We start from the raw sequence: 22,603 nt of genomic DNA, 5'->3' as shown, positions 1-22,603 counted from the left end.
TGTATACAAAAACTCATTTTAATATATTCAAGAAACACTCAATTGTAATATTTTTCATCACACAGGTTACAAAAACTCAACATGTGTTTCGCTATACCATAGCTTGTTGAAGCGTGTCTATACTAATTGAGTATTACATATAATTCTCTCTGTTTCTCTGAAAAACCTCACAATATTCTCCGATTGTATTTGACGAGAAGTGAAAACTGATTGCAATTGCAGGTACAAACAGAATATGAAAAAACTACAAACACTATGGGTGGACCAGCCAATGACATCCATGGAGAGGGCGATGTGGTGGATCGAGTACGTCATCAGGCATAAAGGGACGAAACATCTTAGAAGCCCCACCGTTGATGTCTCTTGGATAGAATATCTATTATTAGATGTATTCGCTGTGCTTATCTCAGCATTAGCTGTATTCACATTTTTAGTTATTGCAATAGTTAAATTTCTTGTTAAGTGTTGCTCCAGTAAAAAGAAATCTAAGATTCATTGATTCAAAAGTATTGGCGAAGTATGAAAAACAACGAGATACTTAGAAAGTATAATTCTGTAGTTTCAATATAGTATTATAAAATATTTTTTCAACACAATTTTGTGATCTAAGTTTTTACATTTTCTTCTTCCGCAGTGAAAATAATGGAAATTATAAGGACTCGACATAGAAACTTCATATCTTGTACTGAGGTTAACTATCGAAATATATCACCTTATCATTCTGATGAACGTAAACTCAAAATTGTCCTGGCTGGGGCCTCAAAAGTGGATGTATATTGAAGAAAGATTGGAATATATGTCTAAAAATTAAAAAATTAAAATGATTAGTTTAGAATTAGTTTAGAAAAGCAGTGAATTTAGATTTCTCTATTATATCACTAGGGACATTACAAATTATTCAAACTTCAGTTAGAGTTTTGTTAGTGAAATTTTTTCTATATGGTGATTGTTCAATTTGGAGAAACTTCCTTCTGTTTTATCGTCCATTCAGTTCAGCTTCCAAAATGTGTGAATTTGTGTGGCTGAGAAGAAAAGTAATCAGTATGTTAGTTAACAAACACATCTGGGGCAAGAACTAAGTATCACTTTATTTATAAGGAGGATTTCATAATATTTTTTTCCATATCGTGGATATTAATAACATGATTCTTTTACTATTCATATTTTTAATTTTCTCACGGTAAAATTACCATTCAAACTGATAATATTCACAGATCAAAACGTGCCTGAAGACTGTATCGAGATACATATATACAAGAAAATGAATATTTAGAAATAAAATTTCGAAGTAATCATCTCTCCCTTCATCTCTCAACGTAGGTTCTGTCTGCCGACAAACAATTACTTCTCCGGCTAATATCATGCCTGCAAGAGACCTGACAGAAGTTGTATGAATATATGTCGGATATAATTCAATATTCATCGTAGTAGTAGCCGTTAGCCGGGAAGTAGTTGTTTTCGACAGGAATTTATCAAGATCTACTGTGTAGGTAAATGTTTCGAAATATTCATTTTCTTGAGAAAATATTATATCAATTAATAATTAAAATATGAAGACACCAACCCGTTACTTGGTGAAAGTCAATAACACTTTTCATGATAATGATTACAAATATCCACAAAATTAATATGCATAATAATCAGTCAACATTCTCAATTGGTGTATTACTGAAGGATCTTTTGATACAGGGTTATCATCAAAATTTAGAAAATGATATCAGAAAATGGGTCTTTGAATATTAATAAGGATTTTGGTAATTTTTTTTGGGAATTCCGAATTTCTCTAGGCTCTATCTAGTATAAGGTATTTCAATAACTACTGCCAGATCTCATCCTACCTCATTTTATATGTTTTTTTTTGAAACGATTAGCTAACTCTTGTATTGATACCTGATACAAAACAAGTTATAGATATCAATGATAAAGCTTTTTGTTTTTTTTTTTGGTGCTATCCCGTTATGTGAATATGTTTTGATGTATTCTTCATTTAGAATATAGTTCTGATGTTCTTTTCATTAGGAATGAATGTAATTTTGTCAGACAGTAGTTGATTCAAGTTTATTAGTGTTACCTTGTTAAGTTAGTCTTTGAAGTGTTCGTCATAATTTCTCAAGCAAAATTGTTCTTAGATTTGAAAACTAAAGTTGCAAAATGTCTCTGCTCTGTTGCAGAGACATTTTTATATTTTTCCTAACAAACGATTGAATGATTTATAGTAAAAATATCCAATGGTGTCCGTTTTTTTAAATCTGTTGAATAAATATCATATGACGATATAATTTCAAGAAGAGTTTCTTCATCTTAAATCTCTAAAATGAATTTAATCATCACTATTTCTGATATTATGTGGAAGAACTTCGTCACAATTTCGATTCCAAATAGCAGAAACATCATTTTGTAATCGAAAGAGGTCTAGTCAATATTTAAGAGTCAATATTCACATGGTATGGCTGTCATAGTTTATACATTATTGAAAAATAGTTTTTTAACATTGAGGCTTACTAGAATAACAATTTATGGTAGAACTGAATGTTTTTCAAAGAAAATTCACATTTTTGGCTCCAAAATCTTTGCTAATTCGATAAAATTTGCAATGGTACCACGCCCTTCGTGGTATTAGCTAGAGGAGTAGCTGTTTTCTGATGGGTGTTAGTCCATTAACCTACAGTGCTGGGAGTTGAGACTGGACTGAACGAATTGGTCCATCAGAACATTTATATTTATTGTCTTTGGAATATAACGATGGACATACTTATGGATGCAAAAACTCCAGAATGGGTATATATGTTCTATTTTCGCATCAGAAATGTTTGGCTATGTTATATTTTGAAGATAATATCAATAACTTCTATTATTCTTTTTGAATAGAAACGTATATGTTTTTATACAAATTTTTATACGGTATGCGAAAAAATAATGTGGGAAACTTCCAAAGGAAAAAGAAAGAAACCAATTAAGATTAAAGTGAACTAAATTGATGGATGTAGATTGATGGTAAAAGATCATGAAAAATGAGGAATATAACTTTTTTCACAACTTACTTTCACGTTACTGCAGTTTCGTCCTATGAAGACATTTTCAAACGAATACAATTTTTAAAGTGAGTTTTATTCATCATTTCTCATCAAAATGAACTCTTTACAAAGATGTGTAGATCGTGTACAGAAGTCACTTTCCGAAACAAATATTTTTCATATGAAGATGGAGAGGTGGATGCCAAGAACCTTTTTCCCAACGACTTAACTTTCCTGAAAATACACCCCTTTCAATTTGATTCAAATTGAAAGGGGTATATTGGATTGATCCAAAGGAGCATATGAATGTCTTCATTCACTGTGTCGCTATTTTAGGGTTTGAAGGCTGTCGAATTACTGCTGCTTAGCGCGTATTCATATTGTAGTTTGCTATGCTAATACATGAATCTTCAACAGGTAAATTGTCAATAACATTCGTCAATTCTTTTCTACCTGCCGTCATGTTGTGTGCAATTCTTGAACTTTTCAAAATGGAATTGTTCACAACTTCTTATTTTCTGTGTTCGTGGATTTCTATTGCCTCCCGTACCTGTCGCTATCGTATCCCTTGTTGGAGGCAATGAGTTTCGTGTTTTAAAATATTATCCTGTGATTTCCCTCACTAAGTGCGTGTTCTACCACAGCTGACTTGTCCGTTTGGCCTAGTCTGTAGTTTCTTTCACGCTCCTTCAGCCTTGTTCCCATTAAACTTTTGGTGGTTCCGATGTGTACCTTCCCACATGTGCACAGTATGCGATATACCCCTGCTGCTGATAGTGGGTCTCTTTTGTCTTTAGCCAACCTGAAACTCTGTTGTATTTTCTTGGTGGGTTTGAAAACCGTTATAATGTTGTGTTTCTCCAAGAGTTTTCCAATTTCGTTTGTGATCCTAGGGATATATGGTAGAAACGGTTCATAGACATAATTGGAAAACTCTTCGAAAACACAGCATTAAAACGGTTTTCAAACCCACAAAGAAGATACAACAGACTATCAGGTCTCCAGCGATTCAAATCCAATGAGAATCTTTCTTTCTTGTGATATTATTCAGAGGTACTGAATCGGGGAATAGTGATTTTTGAAAGCTAGAAAGCGAAAGCTAAAAAGATTTTTCATCATAAATTTTATTTCGTTTATTGTCAAAATTGTTGCTCTTCTAAAATTATATAAAGCTCACAGTCTGTCACTCTGGGTTATACATATGAGAAATTCAGTTTTTTTTAACAAAAAATTTTCAATGTGAACAGTTTTCGAATGATGTTTCTATTCTGAATTGTTTCTGTGAAACGTCAAAATACTTGACAGATCACAAAACGTGAAAATATTTCTATTGAGCCCGAATGCCTCAGAAGGGATGACTCAGTGGGATAGATTGCTTTCCACTTCCGTTAACAGCTTGACCGGCAGCTACCGCATTCGCCTGGGCCTGCTTAGCAGATTCAAGAGCCTTCCTAGCTGAAGCTTCCGTCTCCTGCAGTTCTCCAGTAGCGCCCTGTAGTAAACTGAGAAGTTGATCCACTCTCTGTTTCGCTGTAACAATCATTGAATGCTGAGCCGCGTTGCTATTGGCTGCTTCGCTAGCTGCTTGGTTGGCGTGTTGAGCTCCTGCTTGGGCGGCAGCTAAGGCAGCTGTTAATGTTGCTAGCTGAGCTTGAGATTGACGAGCAGTGTTACGGGCAGCTTGAGAAGTAGCTTCAGATTGCTGGTACAGCGCTAGTTCGCCTTGGAGTTGTTGCTGAGCTTCGGTAAGCTGGCGTTTGAGGTTTCCAACTATGGCTTGCTTGCCTACCACAGCTGCTTGGGCGGCTTGAGCAGCCTGAAAAAATGTTTCGAATATGATAAAGGTGAGGATGACACTTGGAGTACCACTTATCTCTACTGGTGGTGCAAAAAGTTGTATGTGAAAATTGAACACTTCACGAAAGATCATAGAAACTGATTGTATTAGTATATTATATTCTATTCAATGGAAAGACATTTATGAAAAATAATCAATTGTTATGCTTGCCTCTTGCATCAACAGAAGATTGGATTTAGAAAATTATAAGGGTCTCAGACAGCAATAATAAAGTCTAGATGACCATCCAAAAGTAAGATATTCAAAGATTGGACAGAGAATGAAGATATATTTCAAGTCGTGACAAACTATTTGTAATACAGGTCTCACCCCTAGAGCGGCACCTGCTAAGGTGCTCTTGATTCCGAAAGCTGCTTGACTGCCAGCAGTTTGTTGGGTTTGTACTGCTCGATCTGCTTGTACTGCCGAATTATGGGCGATACTTCCCAGTTCTGCTCCGCTGCTGTGACCTACGTCACTGGAGGTGGGGTGGAGTAAACCAGTAACATGATGTCCAGTATCGATTTTGTTATCGAAAGAATTACTGGCTTCTACCTTCTGTTCTTGACGTTTTGGATGGTATTCTTTGACACGATTTGAAGAACAAACTGTAACTAAATTGAGAATTGGTTGTTAAATTGGTATATATCAGGTTTTACCTGCAGAAGACAGAATTATATTGTAATATTCTTTTCAAACCTATATATCTCCATATTTTGAAGCACAATATCAGAGTAAACGATTCGGTTTCGCATGTCACATAAGATGAAAATCTCTTGCACGACTTCAGAAAGTGATCTGACCTATTATATTCTAGATATAAGAAGTAAGGAGTTGAAAAGACTGAATAAAATGGTAAATTGATTTCAAAAATCTGTAAGTCCAGTCTGATAATCCAGTTTGTCATGAATAGATACTGATTGCCCATCATTAAGATAGTTTGAAGAAAGTGAACTGATCTGCTTCACAACTGCGGACACGTTACCATTTATTAAAATTTTTCATTCCAGATATCAGAGTGAATATTACTTTGTGAAGCTGGAATTTCCTCTCAGAACTTTATAGACAAAAAGCAAGCACTTTCAAATTCTCCATTCCCCTTACCTTACTCAAAAATCAAATGATTGATCCTAAAAATTGCTAAGTCCACAATGGGCCTACTAAACTACGTATTATTTTTATCAAGGATACTCCAACAAAATGGATTTTGACGTATTTTTGAAATAGCAAACGTGTTATTGCGTTCAAATTATCATTTTGAAATTGTCCTTATGTTCATTGAATCTGATATTGCTATTTCACAAAGTTTTTACGAACGACAATTATATGATGCTACGGAGGGCTTCAACTCTGGAAATAAGGGACTTTTTGTTGCAGACTCGTAATCTCCATTCTTAATAATAATAATAATAATAATGTTTATTTATCAAAAAATTACAATATTGAATATATCAGTAGTGCTTGAGAGATGCATAAATAAACAATGGCATCACTGAAGAAACAATCGCAAGATTGCTCCTTGTGCGTGATATAGCCTCTAGAAAAGATTCAACAAAATGACAAAAAAAACATTCATGTAGCACATAAGACAATATTTAAAATAACACAATGATTGGTTGTCAGTTTCATGCAAGATATTACATGATATAAATATCACAGTCGAGTCGGTAAAAGCGTCGCATCCAGATCAAGTGAATAACACGATCGGTTTGAAATCTCAGTGAAACATAATATACATATATCACATTATAAATTATCTAAATATCACCAATAGATGGTTAACAGTTTTATGCAAGGTATCACATGAGATAAATATCACAGTCGGTAAAAAGTCACATCTAGATTCTTATTAGAGATATATGTCATTGTTTTTTGAATATGACAAACAATTTGTTAAAGCTTATAAATTATAACAGGTTTGAATTTTTGCACTTTTTACAGTAAAATAATTTTTTGGAATATATCTCTGTCATAACTATTTAGCCAATTTTTTACTTGTTTCTTGAACTCAATGTAGTTTTGACTAGTTTTTATGGTTTCAGGTAGTAAATCCCAAGTTTTTGGACCCAGATAGCTGCAGTGTCTCTGCAGGGGGATGTAGAAGCGATTTCGGTAACCAGGTTCAATTCAATGCCACAAAAACTCAGGTATCGGTTTTCTCCAAGAAGATAACTGTCTCCGAACCGGATATTATAATGTCAGGTCAGTTTGTTGGGGGTTGAAATTGACACCAATATGTCCTGGCACAATCACGTCGCTGGAATTGCAAAGGGTGCTTCTCAAAAGCTTAGAACACTTTTCCGAACCAGAAAACTGTACACACCTTAGCTATTTTTGATGTTTTATAAAGCTCAGATCAGACCTTCTTTGGAGTATTGTTCTCATGTATGGAGTTCCGTCCCCAAACATACCCTGAAGTTGCTGGATTCCATGCAGAAAAAAGCCAGCCGCCGCCTAATTGGAGACACGAACATCACAAGCAACCTTAATAGCCTGGAACATCGAAGAAAGGTTGCAGATTTGTCTCTCTTCTATATATACTTTCACGGGAAGTGTTCAAGTGATTTACATAGATTGCTGACTTCCGTAGAGATCAGGCGTGTCCCAGCGACTAGGTGTGTTTTTGCCGATTTTTCTTGTGAATGATCAGTCGTGCTGTAGTGTTTCTGGCTCGTTTCTGATGAGTACGTTTGAATATTTTATTTGCGTTACATTCATTGTGCTCACACTTGAATTGGTGCTCTTTTTCGTAGTAAAAAAATGTCTAGCAGTATGGAGGAACTGCTTCGCAATCTGGCTGGGAGGGACAAAGCCGAGATAGTTAGCATCGTATGTAAACTAATCTCGTGCTTTGGTCTAAACCAGGCAGACTTGCATGGCAGCGCATTGCCGGTTCCTGGAGCCAGTTGTCAAAACCTGACGGCTGCGAAACAGGGAGTGGCTAATGCTCCGACTGGTAGTAACTTTTCAGACCAAGAATCGGATACCATAAGCGTAATTTCCTTCTCCCCGTCAGCGTCGAAGAAGCGTCGTATCAGCGACGATTTTCCACCTTTACCAGACGTATCCAGCCGCAAAGTAAGTGACTGGATAAGAAAAGAAAAGCCCAAAAACACGAAGAGAATATCCAAAAAGGCAGTTATAGACAATGTCAGAGACGAGCCTCTGAACTATTATTCCTAGTCTGAAATCTCTCACCTAACGACACAAAATCGGGTCGACGAGTTGGCCGCATCTAGCGGCAATACACAAAATTAAGACGAAATGGATACTGATATAAAAATCAATGACAGTGCTTCAAATTCAGGAAACACAGTAAAGTCAGTTCACGGGGAGGAGCCTGATACCCCCGCCCCCCTTAAACAAAACCAATATCCGACGGCCAAAAAAGCCAAAGTCCCCCCTATTGTTGTCCGCCAGAAGGACAAATGGGTATCTCTGTTGAAGTTGACGTCACAGGAGAACATCAAGTTCTCCAAAGCCGTCAACTTGCATGACGATTATCGTCGGTTGTCTAGACTCCTGGCGAAAGAAAAAAGTCCTCACCACACATACTCGCTTCCTGAAGAACGACAAATCCGTGCCGTCTTTAGGGGAGTGTCAGAACACCTGTCAGCTGACGACGTTCGTGAGGAGCTCGAAGTCAGAGGCTTTGACCTCGCATCAGTAACGCGCATGAAGCGCTTAAATAAGCCCATGCCAATGGTTCTTGTTCTATTGAGCAGGGACCAGAAGCATATATTCGTGGTCAAAGACCTTCTGTGCATGAAGGTTCAGGTTGAACCTCAACACTCAAAAGCTTCGGTGGGTCAGTGCCACCGATGCCAACGCTTCGGTCACTGCCAACGCAACTGATTAGCAGTCCCCATATGCGTAAAGTGCGCCGGCAGGCATCTAACCAGTGCCTGCAAAAAGGTTAGGACTGACCCTCCAATGTAACAATTGCAAGGGGGCCCACACCGCCAACTACCATGGCTGCCCGGCGTACCCGAAGGTACAGCAAAAGGGAAATTCTTCCGCCAGGAAGCCAACCCCTCTAAGAAAACCCGCGGGATCTGGACGCGTCCAGGAAGGGATCAGCTTTGCTAAGGCTGCATCTAAGGGTGCCAGCAGTTCTGCAAAGCTCACCCCTTCTCAACCTGGACCCTCTCCTCAGACGCAGGGGGTTTCAGACATCTGTTCCGCATTGGATCAGATGGAAAAGTTGTTCGTACAATTCCCCGTGTTACAGAAAATGTTCACGGTGAATACTGACGTGATAAACGGAACTGTCAATGTCTAGACAACCAATATTGCCTAGGTCTCTCAAGATAGTTTTTTGGAATGCTAATGGCATTTGTTCTGAAAAACTCGACTTTGAGAACTTTTCAACTGAAAACAACATCGATGTGGCTCTAGTTCAGGAGACACATCTGAGGAACGAATCTATTGTCATTCCAAATTACAGATTCTTTCACAGAGAACGTGTTGGACGTGTTGGAGGGGAAGTTGGCATTTTTGTCAAACGATCCCTTCAGTGTGTCCAATACAGATCAAAAGAAGATCAAAAATGAGTCTTAAAAACAAGATTACCATCTATAATACGATGTTCAAGCCTGTCATCATGTATGCTTCAGGCGTCTGGGGACAAGCGGCGAAATATAATATCTCCATTTTGGAGGTATTGCAAAACAAATTAATGGGGATGATTGTGAATGATCCTTGGTTCGTGCGGAATGAAGCCATTCGCAGAGATTTGCAGCTGCCTTCCATTCGGCAGTCCATTCAGTCGAGAAATCAGAGAGTTTTTGAAGGTGCAGAAGCTCATGAAAACCCATTAGTCAGGGAAGCTATGGATTATACTGTAGACGACCCCTCCCGATATAGAAGGCCCCGACACTCTGTCGAACGAGGCCCCTATGTCCTCCGTTAAAAGATGAACAATTTCTTCATCCAACTCACCCCAGCTAGGTAGGGGTACACCGTGAAGGGCGGTACTGATGTCCTTCTGGCAAACATCAGTTCAAAGGGTAAGGGAGCCAGGCTTCAACCTGTCTGAAATCAAGACGACGTGCAGGTTCAAGTGACTTGGCACATTTGATTCGACAAGGAGCGGTATATATCAAAAATACGCGTTGTACTGTGGCTGCTCATCGTTTTGAGGTTCAACTCAGTACACATCTAACTTCACTGTTCAAGAACTCTTTCATTTGGAGAACTGTGTTTATGTCGAATAAACTTCCTGAGAATGTTTCTCCAAATTGATTTAATCTCCAGTGATTCAAATCCCATGTGAATCGCTACTTCCTCACAAGCACCGCTCTGAGAGCACCTAAAGGATTTTTCTGTAGTGCTTGTGTTTTGTTCTTGGAAAAAAATTCATATGAAAAGTAAAATATCGTTTAATATTAGTGATGATTAGAAGGAATTTGGTGTTTGGTTGTTTTGAGAAAGTGCTGAAAAAATCGATATGGGATTTATTTCATTTGACGAAACGTAGATATTCTCTCATGAACCAGAAATCTTGCAATAATCCACTCTTTGGATATTTTGAGATAGACTTAATGCCACAAAGATTTTCGTTCATAAAGCACTTCAAGAAAGAAGGTTTGTTTTGCGGCTTCATAGGAAATAACAACATATTCCTCAGAAGATTTGAAAATCAGTTAACTTGGTATGATACGAAATGATACATTTCTCAATAACTATGGAACGAAATTTTTGAAAACAACCTGATACGACTAGATAACACTAGCTTCTATTTAGCATATGAAACAACTGGAAAATATATATCGATTTATCCAAATTCTCCTAACTAATCGCTTAACAATTTTCTTAATCTTCTTAATGTAACAAGAAAAATGCGTGGAGAGCAATTTTTATTACATTTTCTCGCCCCCAAGACTTTGACAAACGTTTCACCAACTGAAGTAAACTGTAGGTAATCTCAACAAAGCAGTAGAACTTCACGGACATATTTGATTTTCCATATTTTTAATTGATTTATATGTATATAATGAAACTAATCGAATATCTTCCAGACACATCCGTTGAGGAGAACATCCGAAAACAGGTTGACTTTTAGTTCAAGGTGACATCTTTCTATCATCAATTCATAAAATATACCTACTTCATTGCCAGAAAACAAATACATATCGTAGACACAGTCTCATCAATATTGATGTTGATGATATTGATAATAATGTTTCTGGACAAAACCCTTCAAAAACCAATCAATATAAATAAAAATGAATATATAAAATACAGAGATGAGATGGGCATAGAGTTGAATTGAAAAATACAAATACAATAGCTAACAAAAAAATTTGAATATACTCAGCGAATAAAAATAAGTTCGCAAATGTATCAAGACTCGAAAGTAACATTAAAATTATTCTGGACTGTATAATAGACCCCATCATCTACTGTACACCAAGATTTCTTAAACTCTGCAGGTGATTGAATAGTTTAATACCATTGAAAATAATTGCGTCCCTAACTATAAAAAGAAGCGTGGATCACACAAGAAAAATGATATTTCTATAGAAGAGATAGTTTCCAAAATGTATAACCTAATGTTTAGATACCACGAGCTTTGAAAAGAAGTTTGCATGTAACATGACCCCAATTGTCATACCTTTTTTCCCGACACCTGGAGACCAACTTCGGGAAAAACAACTGTTCTATATTTCAAATTATGATACTTCATTTGGAAGATAATGTATACAAGTCATATGATCTAGGAATTGAATGAAAAAACAAATAAAAAATATTCACAATATATTAAGACTCGTAATATGTGACGAGTTTCGCTATTTTCATAGCGTATCAATTATAATCTATAATTTGGGAAAGAAAATTTTTGGCTTTCTACTACTCCATCTGATACGAAAAAAGGGATGAGAGAATCTTCCAAAGAAAGGAAGAAAGTAATCAATTTGAAAATAAGTAACTCAATACATGGATGTGTAGATCATGCAAAGAAGTAACTTTCAGACACAAACTGAAAGAAAGTCTTCCTGAAACAGCTACTTTCATATAAACATTGAATTACACGAAAGAGAAAAATTCTTTCCAAACAAATACTTCTATATGAATACTGAATTATACAGAAGATACTTTTCTCTACTCAGTTTGTATTTCAAACATTTGTTGTGGAATAAGAATCAGATATCATTCACATGAGTTCTACTTTGAATGAATGGTAATAAATTGTACTCACATGGAACACTGTCACCCTCACTGGTATACACCGATGTTTCGCCTTAAGTCACTTGCCCTAAGGCTCTTCAGTACCAAATTGGATAACATAACATGGTACTGAAGAGCCTTAGGGCAAGTGTCTTAAGGCGAAACATCGGTGTATACCAGTGAGGGAGACAGTGTTCCATGTAAGTGCAATTTATTACCATTCATTCAAAGTAGAACTCATGTGAATGATATCTGATTCTTATTCCACAACAAATGTTTGAAATACAAACTGAGTAGAGAAAAGTATCTTCTGTATAATTCAGTGTTCATATAGAAGTATTTGTTTCGAAAGAATTTTTTCTTTCGTGTAATTCAATGTTTATATGAAAGTAGTTGTTTCAGGAGGACTTTCAGTTTGTGTCTGAAAGTTACTTCTTTGCATGATCTACACATCCATGTATAGAGTTACTTATTTTCAAATTGATTACTTCCTTCCTTTCTTTGGAAGATTCTCTGATCCCTTTTTTGTATCAGATGGAGTAGTAGAAAGCCAAAAACTTTCTTTCCCAAAAAATTAATCACTTCTAAAAATATAACCCCATCAATTTAAATAATCTATAATCATTTACCTGATTTCAAACTTCTATAAATATGTCAAGTAATGGTCAAATCAGTCAGGAAATCACCAACCAAGTTAGCGTCTTTAGACGAAGTTGACTACAGTATTTTACAGTTGATACTCGAACTGTTCTGCATTATCTGCCATGTCATGACATTTTTCGCTAAAAACCTCATGGATGCATTCCTTATTAAATTACCGTTTCAATTATGTTTCCCATTAAAATTCTAAGGGCGATGATCATCAAGGAATGAGGGAGAATCTATAACAGTTGAGATTATGATCCATAGATGTTATCCTTGAATCTGAAATGGACCAATTTTTTCCTCAGCAAATTTGTCTTGAAGATATTCGATCAGTTTAGATTTCGAAGCTGCATACTTGGCTCTATATTAAAAAAATTGAACCGAAGTGTTTTGTCTCTTCAAATGTTCAGAAATGGTTTTCATAAAAAATCGAATGTAGGTTATGTGAAATATTACGAATCTCTCTTTATATTATCATCAAATAATTCATAGAGATATACATATTTGGAGTAACTATAGAGGATTATATGTCTCACAAAATAGTTTGTATTCCATTAACAGATTCTTGTGCATAAAAGATTGCATTATTTAGATGAGGTTAATCTGCTAGATCTTATTATTGCCAAAACAATTATCATCAGGATGCTTTCAATGAATATCAAACAACTGACGAAACGATCTTATGCTTCACAGAGTAACTTGGAAGGGTATGACAAACATATATAAAAGTATTTGGGGAAGAAATATTCCTGCAATTAACGCAAATTGTAGCTTACCCAAAATCAATATGTAACAACTCAATTGCAGCATTTTTCTTTTCTACAGAGCACTACAAGAGAATGATACATAATGGCTATAAAATTCACTATTTATACTGCATTTGACACCATCATTGAAATAGAAAACTTCCTTCACTTGAAATCGGATTCAGTTATTTAATTGAATCACGACCGGCACATTCTACTCAAAAAGCGTAAAATTGTCATGGGCAGGAATTCAAAGATACAAACTCTTTTCTTACTGGTCAGTAAAAAAGTTCAACAATGAAAGTGGTAATGAAAATAATAGAAAACACACAATATTCACAGACAGAAGTCATTGATGGTGAGATGATTACTTAGCATTTAAAATATAAATGAAACTCTCTCTCCAAAGTATCTTTCAAGAAACAGGGTGTTTATGAAACTATTTTCGAAAAACTCTTGTCGTATTGCAAATGAAAATAGATCTCTGAAAGATCTGATAATGAATCCCATTTCATGAAATGCTAGATGTATATATGAAAATTATTGAAGTTTTTTCCTAACACTAAACCGTTATTTTAATAACTCGACATGTGTTTCGATCACCAAAGCATCTTCCTCTTGAAGATGATGAAGATGAAGATGATTGTAAATGGTAGGTTCATCAACTAATGAACTGGCCAAATACTTGAAAACCCTACTGCAGTCGTTTATAGAAAAAACAGAGTTCTGCAAGTCCTGGATACCTACTAGTGAGTTTATATGAGGTCTGCTTGTCAACGATGGTTCTGATCCATTCATCTATGTTTCTCCGTACTGGTTAGTCCTAGGATGCTAAAATTTGGTATATAGTTGCTTTTTAGGTCTTATATGCGCACTCAGGAAGGCCTTTCAAGTATTCTGACTGGGATGCCTCCATGGGGGTTAGATGGGTGCATTTAATCAGAGTGTCAATTTGAAAACTTCCCACCCTCAATATCTTTCTTCTAGTAAATAACATGAGGAATTGAAAAAACAGGTCTATTTTATAGTCAAGGAAGACACTTTCCAGAATTATTTTAAGCCTTCGTGGTTCAACCCCCAAGGAGGAGTAGATGTTACCCTTAGAATCTTGAATGGGAAGGAGTGTCAAGTGGCACATCATTTTGATCGACATTCAATCCTGCTTCCAATGATACCCTGACGTTTTATTTTTGATTAGTAGTAGCAAATAGCGAAGAACTGGCAAGAATTTGCCTGTTCTAAGATACATTATTGTATTGACTCCTATTGATAAAAATGGTTAGAAGAGTAGGTGGCACCGTTGCAACCCTTGAATGACAGGAACAAATGTATTACGCGTGGGATTTTTTATTTATTGGTTATTTTTCTTGTGCAAAATAAAATTTGATATGCGAGAAAGACATTTCAAACCGAAAATCTACTTAGGTTCATCTTATCAACTGTCGTCCATTTTGCTCTAAACATTGATGAAGTCTGTTTTCGAGCGCCCCTATAACATTACGGAAAACTTACTAGAATTTGACTGGCATGCTGCTGTAATTCGTCTTTTTAGTTCTTAAATATCAGAAAGTTGTGTTTCATAAATAACGGATTCAAGATGCCCCAAAAGAATAAATTCTAAGGGTGTTCAATCCGGTGATCTTGGTAGCCATTCAACTGCTCCCTTTCTGCCAAGCCATCTATTCGGAAGTCTCTCGTTTACCCACTGTTGGACGGGAGGAGAATAATGAGGTGAAGCACCGTCCTGCTGAAAATGTAACAGATCCTTCTGCATTACCTTCTACATCTATTCGAGTTTCTGGCTCGTGAGTTATGAGAGAATCGATAGTCTCTTCAAGCATTTCGAAGTACAGATGGCCAGTCAAGTTTTATCTCAGAAATAATATACCAATAATGGCATTTCAGAGTATACCAGCCAAAACATCAAATTTTTGTGGGTGTTGTGTATGTCCTTCCCGAAAAATATGTGGGTTTTCGTCACACCAATAGCGATATTTCTGTCTATTAACATCGCTATTCAGAAAAAATAATGAACCGTCATCACTAAAACAGATATTCAACAGAAGATTAGGGATGGTATTGACTCTTCTATCATAATCATCCTCGTGGAGCTCTTGAAGAATCTGCATTTTATAAGGATGAAATTTACGAATTTCCAATGCTTTTCTTACAGTATCGCGTGACATTTCCGTCGGATCCGATAATGATCGTGAGGAGCCCGTGGGCTCTGCAGCAAATGTTCCCAAATCTTTGATTTTTGCTGCTTGATTCAGTACTTTGGGGTTATTTTATTTTTATTTGTCATCAAACCACTTTCGTAAAACTTATTGAACAAATCAAGCACAAACCGGTGACTAAGATTACAATTACATATACACTTATTAAAGTAATCACTGAACAGCGCAAAAGGTGCAACTGCATACACAATACTATCACATCGTTCAAATTTGCGAACCAATTTTTTACCGAAAACAAAAACTTTTTACAGCAGAAATAGCAAAAATGGATGGTTTTATCAATATCGGTAAAGATGTGCCTCCGTAGCCTGGAATGCAAATGTAATGACTAGACAAGGGTGCTGTCGTCACCGAAGCAATATATTGGATTCTTGTTTTTTTTTCAATAAGTCGTTGATATACAATAGAAAGAGTGTTGGAGACAATATGGATTCCTGGGGAACACCAGCGTTGATGGTGAAAGTATTCGCGACATATCCATCGACGGTCATCTGCAGGAAAAATTCTTCAGGAAGCCGACAAGCCATAGCAATGAAATTAGGCCAGTAAACCCTCATGCCACACACGGTCTATGGCCTTAGAAATATCAAGCGCAAAAGCTCTTGATTATCCATGTTTCTCGATTGCGTTATTCCAAATATAGGTGACAACAAGAAAGAAAACCCCCTTTCTTGTAAGACAGGTGGAAAAGTTTGCGAAATACTGGTGCGAGTTCATTTGCGCACTTTTTAAGTACGATGACGGGCACTTCATCATTGCCAGAAGCCTTGTTGATATTGAGATGTTTCAATATTCGCCTGACTATACACTGTTGAAAAGTAATCAAAAAATAACCATTTATCTCTTTTTCATAACGAATTTTTCCAGTGGAGTAATTTTTTCTCAATATTATTGACTGCTTTGTCCATTAACATGAACACTGGACCTGATAATTTTAATCAATTTCGGATAAAATTAGCGTCTTATAAATTCAAATGACTGCACCAGATTTCAACCAAGACCAATTCAATCATCCACTCTTTATAAAACAATTTGTTTGAGTTATTTTTATTTTAGTGCCGTTTCACAAAGGACCGATGATCAGCACTGACGATCGGTCGCTACCGATCATCGGTCGAATAAAATTCTTTTCACATACGACTGATCATCAGTCGTCAACATGTATGTGAGAAGTACACAGCATCGCGTTGTTGTCGCTTTGTGCGTGAAAAGGTTGATAGAAGGGAAAAAAAAGAAACGAAACTCCAGAAATATTTGGGTTCATCCTTTATGTCTACAGAGGCCAATAAAAGGTGCTTTCGTAACCCTTTATTCAAATTTGCGAGAAGATCCACGTAACTTCTTTATGTATTTTCGGATGTCCATTTCTTCGTTTGACGAACTGCACCACAAGCTAGAAAATGATCTAAAATTTTCGGATCGTATTAGGGCTTCAATTTCTTCAGTGGAAAGATTGAGTGTAGCACTAAGGTGAGCTTTTTCGAAAATAATTAACATCTACGTAATAAATATATATAAGCATCCTAAATACATGGTTTTTGTTTTATTGCAGTGATTAAAAGTTCGGTATCAAAACGATATTTTTCTGCCATTTTGCGTTTCACACACCACAAGAAAGAACAGCAAAAACGTAAAATTTGCTCACCGCAACATGACAATTCTGCATTGAAACCGCAACTGATGATCCGCTTGCAAGTGAAAAGATCTATTTATCAAATGGCTCTGACTCCTCCAACCGATGATCCGCACACGCCAAGGGCTAGACCGACGCCCGTGCGTTTTTCATCGGTCGACCGATGATACGCAGACATGTGAACGATCAATTTAAAACAATGGACTAGACGGATTGTCAGAGCTGATGATCGGTCCTTTGTGAAACGGCACTTTAATGTAACCGGTTATCTGTAAATATACAAAAACCAAGCACTGCGACTAAAATATTCGTCTTTTGAGCAATACGAACCTGTATTTGCACATATAATTACTGTTATCACTGAATAATGACTGAATATCACCTATAAAAGACAACAAAAACAATGTTAATTACATCAGTTGAAACAAATAGAGGTGAGTTGAAACCATGTTACAAATTCTTAGATATTTCAGAAAACTTCATAGTACCAATATGAATGCATTGTTTTATTACTTCTTTTTTATCCAACAAATGAGTCAGTTGAAACTGAATATTTTTAATGAAAGATCTCCACGAATGACGAAAGTTAATTATACTACAAATCAAGTATTCAGGGGTAGAATTTTCCGAGATTTCATAGCCGACAAATCTTTCATTACATCGTCTAATCCGTTGGTTCAGTGTTATTTTTTCAGGAATCCGTATCGATCAAATTATCAAAATAATTTTTTACATCGAATCCAGAGTTTCTATCAAGGTAATTCAATAATTGAGTAATATCGCATTATTATTGAGAAGCCTTTTATGATCTTCATGCATATGCTTTAGGAATGTGTTTCTATAATGAATCAATTTTCGAGATTAGGATTATACCTTTGTTTGAGGCATATCGAGATACAAGTAGGAGTACCATTTATTATTTATAATATACCACAAATTTCATTTTTGATGTGATTGAATAGATATTGGATCAACTTCAAAAAGTCTTCTCTGAGAAATCGAAAAGACTCTTGTGAATAAAAATGTTTCGGTTAGACAACATAATTATTTACAATGCGCTTCCATAAACCGAGGATTACCACAGAAATATGATCGTTGAGATGGAGTTTATGTGAATTTTTGGTTCTATAATAATAGCGGTGCCTATCAAGGAATATTTTTTGTGAGAGACCAGTTTCTGAGAAAAAGCTTTTTGACCTTTTACTTTTCCATCATTCAACAAAACATGTAGGGAGTTTTCGAAAAAAGAACAGAAATCAAAGTAACATTTGAAGCACTCCTTTCTTCGAAAGTTTTCCACAGTTATTGTAAAATGATGGAGGAGTAAGGCCAAATTTTTCTCTGTGCAAGATTTTCTTTCGCTATGAAATAGGTGAGTGGTTTCAATCAGTCCATATTGTTCAAGCTCTAATCTTTTTTCGTATTCAGTGTGACCTATTTTCTCCATTAGTTTCTTCAGTGATGACTTTCGTCAAGATATTTTGCAATTACCGAAGTATACACCATTCCAATTAACTAATTCCTTTTATTATACATAATGGATGTATAAAAGCAGTTCTCAAGCGAATCATGAAACGGGGTAAGAAAAAATGTCACAATGTCACAATGTCACCTGATATTATGTCCCAGTTTCCACATTTGAAAAAAAATAGTAACGGAAGTTATTGCTCGAATTGTAGAATCTATTGATTTCCAAACATTCTAGAAGGTTGGGTTCCAAACTCTTCTCTTCTAAATGTAACACGTATGATTACTAATTCCTTTTATTATTCATAATGGATGAATAAAAGCAGTTCTCAAGCGAATCATGAAACGGGGTAAGAAAAAATGTCACAATGTCACCTGATATTATGTCCCAGTTTCCACATTTGAAAACAAAAATAGTAACGGAAGTTATTGTCCGAATTGTAGAATCTATTGATTTCCAAACATTCTAGAAGATTGGGTTTCAAACTCTTCTCTTCTAAATCTGTCTGTTTGAAATCTGTTTTTCCGTTAACCAGCTGTCGCACCCCTACGAACGACAACCCTCAAAAGTAGAAACTTGTGCGAGCTAAGGATTAACGAGGTCTTACCTTTTAACGTGTGATTCCTAACACGGGTTGGACGGTAGCAAGTGAAGATCGATCGTTCAGACTAGGGCTTGAACCACCGACCAACACGGCAGTCAATTCGAGTGAGTGAACAAAGCACCCACGCCGAACCGCTTGGCTACCGACTGACCCTTCTAAATGTAAAACGTATGATTGAATTTATGGCCTTCTGGAAAAGTGGTTTTCAAATATGGAATTGGTCCTTCTATTCACATAACTACCTCTATGCCTTTCAATTCTTCGGTAAAATTTTCTTCCTGTTTAGCCAATATATAGTTTTGGGCAAGAGCCATTAGTCAGCTCATATACTCCTGATTCATCCGACGATGACAGTACGTAATGACATTCATTCACTTTTCCGAATAAATTGCAGCCACAGGACTCTTGTTTGAATTGAAAAGGGTATATTTTCAGGAGAGAGTGATTTTTAGGAAAAAAATGCAATGTATTTCAATAGTTATATGAAAGTAGTTGTTTCGAAACGGCTGACTGCTCTTTTCCTTTCATTGTAAGATTTCCACTTTTTGTCATAAAAATTGAGAAAGAGAATGTCAAAACTTTTCCTTTCTTAAAATTAATCTCTCCTAAAAATATCCCAATCAGGTGCTGGAGACTGGTCTTCGGAAAATTATTTTCTTGGCTGTCATAACGTTGGCAACACGTATTTTTTAGGATGGAAAAATACGTGTGGATAAAGATGTATTATTTTTCCTTTGAGCCAACAGTTCCGAGGTGCATTACGTTCATAGATGGGCAAAATATCATCTATTTTGAGAAGATTCTGTTCATTGTGCCATTTGCTTCTTTTGATTAGTGATGGTACATACTCACGTGATCAATGTTGCCAGAATATATCAGCAATTTTCTGAGCTGCCTTCTGCGAAGGCTGTCCTCAAGACATATTCTTGGGGATCTTTCCCTTAAAATTTCTTTCAAATGTTTTTTGATGGATTGTATCAAACGTTCCCATGCATCACCCATATGCGGTGCTAACGGTGGGTTGAAAGTCCATTTAGCATTTTTCAGTGTGCAATATTTTTGAATTTTCTCTTGGTCCATATTCTGAAGATTTTCTGCCAGTTCCGCTTCCGCTCCTTTGAATTTGGTTCCATTATCGCTAAAAATTTCTTCTGAGAAACCTCTTCTGCAACCAAATTGTCTGAATACATGAATGAATCCATTATTGTTCATATCTTGAGCTATTTCTAAGTGGACAGCTCTTGTAATAATACAAGTAAATATTACACCATATCGTTTCTCGCGTGATCTTTTGACAGTTATTTCAGTTGGTCCAAAATAGTCCACTCCGGTTTTGATAAATGGCCTCACAATGGGTTCGAGTCAACAAATTGGCAATTTTTCCATCAGAGGTATTTTCAGAGTACTTCTTCTGTATCGGCAAATTTGGCAATTTGCCCAACAGCTTCGAACTGCTTGGCGAATTTTGGGAATGCAATATTCTTGAAGTAGATTATTGACAACCGTTTCTTGACCATGATGGTTTACGAGTTCATGGTGGTATTTGACGATTAATTTTGTGATTTCATGTTTGACATTCAATATGACAATATTTCTTCAGGGTATGATTCAAACTATACCTTTTTCCATAACTGAATTTTTGCTCTGTCCAATTCCAGTACATCAAGTTCCCCATCTATTCTGTTTTTTCTGCAATTATTCACGAATCTGAACATCCATGCGGTTGAACGTAGTAATTTTTGCCATTCAGAAAAATGTTCAACTTGTGGAGTTTGGATTTCACTTAGCACAGTCTGTACGCAAATAAAATCTTTCCTCATTTCTAATTCTGCTTGATCGTAACATTGCTTGATTGAACAGTCTTTTCTGCAAACATCTTCTTTCGGCAAATATTCAAAATCTTTCCATAGAAAGTCAGGACCATTTATCCATCTGCTTTAGCTGACAAATTCATTTCACCATAACTTTTGGTCCCTTCATCTGCAACGTTCTGCTTTAACGGAATATACTTCCACTCAAAAACGTTGCTTAATTCTTGTATTTCTCGAAGACGTTGTGCAACGAACATTTTAAATCGTCTTGCTTCTGAACGTATCCAATGGAGTACGGCTCATTCAGTTAGAAGAAGCCTGTCAGAATAGTTATCATAAAAGGTAGTCTGCCACTCATTTTTTAAAATTTGGGAAATTCACCTCTTGGGGGTGAATGAATTGGAAATGGAATGAAATCAAAAACCATTAATTTCTTGATAATGATCTCTTCACAGTGCCATTTTGAACCATTCGAGCTCAGAAATCGAAACATTCAATCTATTGAATATATTTCTCCTATAATAGAACACAAAAACTGTCTCTCGATCGCGTTTCGCTAACCAGTTAGCATCATCAGGAGATAACTGAGTCATCCAAGCTAGTATCACTAGGAGATGACTTTAGAGATTCAGTTTTCATGTTCTGGTGTGTAAAAAGTATTTGCAATATATTAATTTCACGCTACAGGTACCAAATCCTTCTCATCAAGTTTATTTTGACTGTATTTTTAAGTCTTCATATTATAGTGCGACATTTTCATTCCATTCTACCCTAAACTAAAAAACTATATGTTTTTTGTATTTGTGTTTCAGATTCCATTCCATATCGAAAAAATCAAAATGAAGACCAATTTCACTGGTATCATTGCGAGTCTAGCATTTTTTGTCATCCTCTTCATTTCTTGCACTGCAGCCTTCGATGTAACAGTGAACTATGTCAATGAACAAGCTCAGTTGCGCTCCCTTGTTGTTACAGGACTATCTTCAACAAATACAGTAAGGGAACTTCAGCAGAAGCTTGCGGAACAGCATTTGGAATTGGTATACGATAACAGAGTACTCAATAAAGACAGTACTTTGGGCGGGAATAGAGTTGATGGAAGTCGTCCATTGGTCTTGCAGTGGAATTGATACGTTTCATTAATGTAGACGAACATAATGTATTTTACTGTCAAGAATAAACATTATTGGGGCTTTTGAAAAGGGAGTCAATTATATGATGACCCATGACTAACGATCGATTTTCACTTGCTATCGTCCAACCCGTGTTAGGAATCACACGTTAAAAACTCGCAGTGCTTCAGCACATATAGTGTTGTCAGCTTGGTCAGTCCGAATCTTCTGTGGAAGGCGATATCATTCATCTCTTCGAAATAGTTGGGTCTCCCAAAAATTCTTCGTGGAAATCCAAAATCAGTGATGTGTAAGATGACTTCATT

General features: G+C 36.2%; 2 protein-coding genes and 1 long non-coding RNA gene across 4 annotated transcripts in view; 2 read left to right on the top strand and 1 right to left on the bottom strand.

Annotated features, from left to right (window-relative positions):
• The window catches only part of LOC111506945 (uncharacterized), a 36,310-nt gene extending 35,714 nt beyond the window's left edge, over positions 1-596 (top strand). The window contains exon 8 of the mRNA XM_074181106.1: positions 223-596. Coding sequence (XP_074037207.1) covers positions 223-499 — 277 coding nt within the window. The 3' untranslated portion in view covers positions 500-596. The remainder of the gene's footprint in view (positions 1-222) is intronic.
• Positions 597-4,122: 3,526 nt separating this feature from the next.
• Positions 4,123-13,778, bottom strand: LOC111506950 (uncharacterized). The gene is made up of 3 exons (XM_023162173.2): positions 13,443-13,778; positions 5,182-5,465; positions 4,123-4,830 (listed from the first exon to the last, which is right to left on the bottom strand). Exons 1-3 carry the CDS (start codon positions 13,474-13,476, stop codon positions 4,360-4,362), a joined length of 789 nt encoding a protein of 262 aa, XP_023017941.2. The 5' UTR covers positions 13,477-13,778; the 3' UTR covers positions 4,123-4,359.
• Positions 13,779-16,668: 2,890 nt separating this feature from the next.
• LOC141485027 (uncharacterized) lies at positions 16,669-22,398 on the top strand. 2 transcript variants are annotated; one of them, XR_012466969.1, is made up of 3 exons: positions 16,729-17,119; positions 17,202-17,716; positions 21,978-22,398. It is a non-coding gene; the product is annotated as an uncharacterized lncRNA (long non-coding RNA). The 2 variants fall into 2 exon arrangements; XR_012466970.1 differs by lacking the exon at positions 17,202-17,716 and having other exon boundaries at positions 16,669-17,119; positions 21,978-22,367.
• Positions 22,399-22,603: the final 205 nt, after the last annotated feature.

The sequence above is a fragment of the Leptinotarsa decemlineata genome, unplaced genomic scaffold (assembly GCF_025532065.1).
Source record: "Leptinotarsa decemlineata unplaced genomic scaffold, Ldec_3_MD MMD2_tig00026307_RagTag_RagTag, whole genome shotgun sequence".
NCBI lineage: Eukaryota > Metazoa > Arthropoda > Insecta > Coleoptera > Chrysomelidae > Leptinotarsa > Leptinotarsa decemlineata.
Note: the sequence above shows the minus strand (reverse complement) of the source record. Positions and strands in the feature narration are given on the sequence as shown.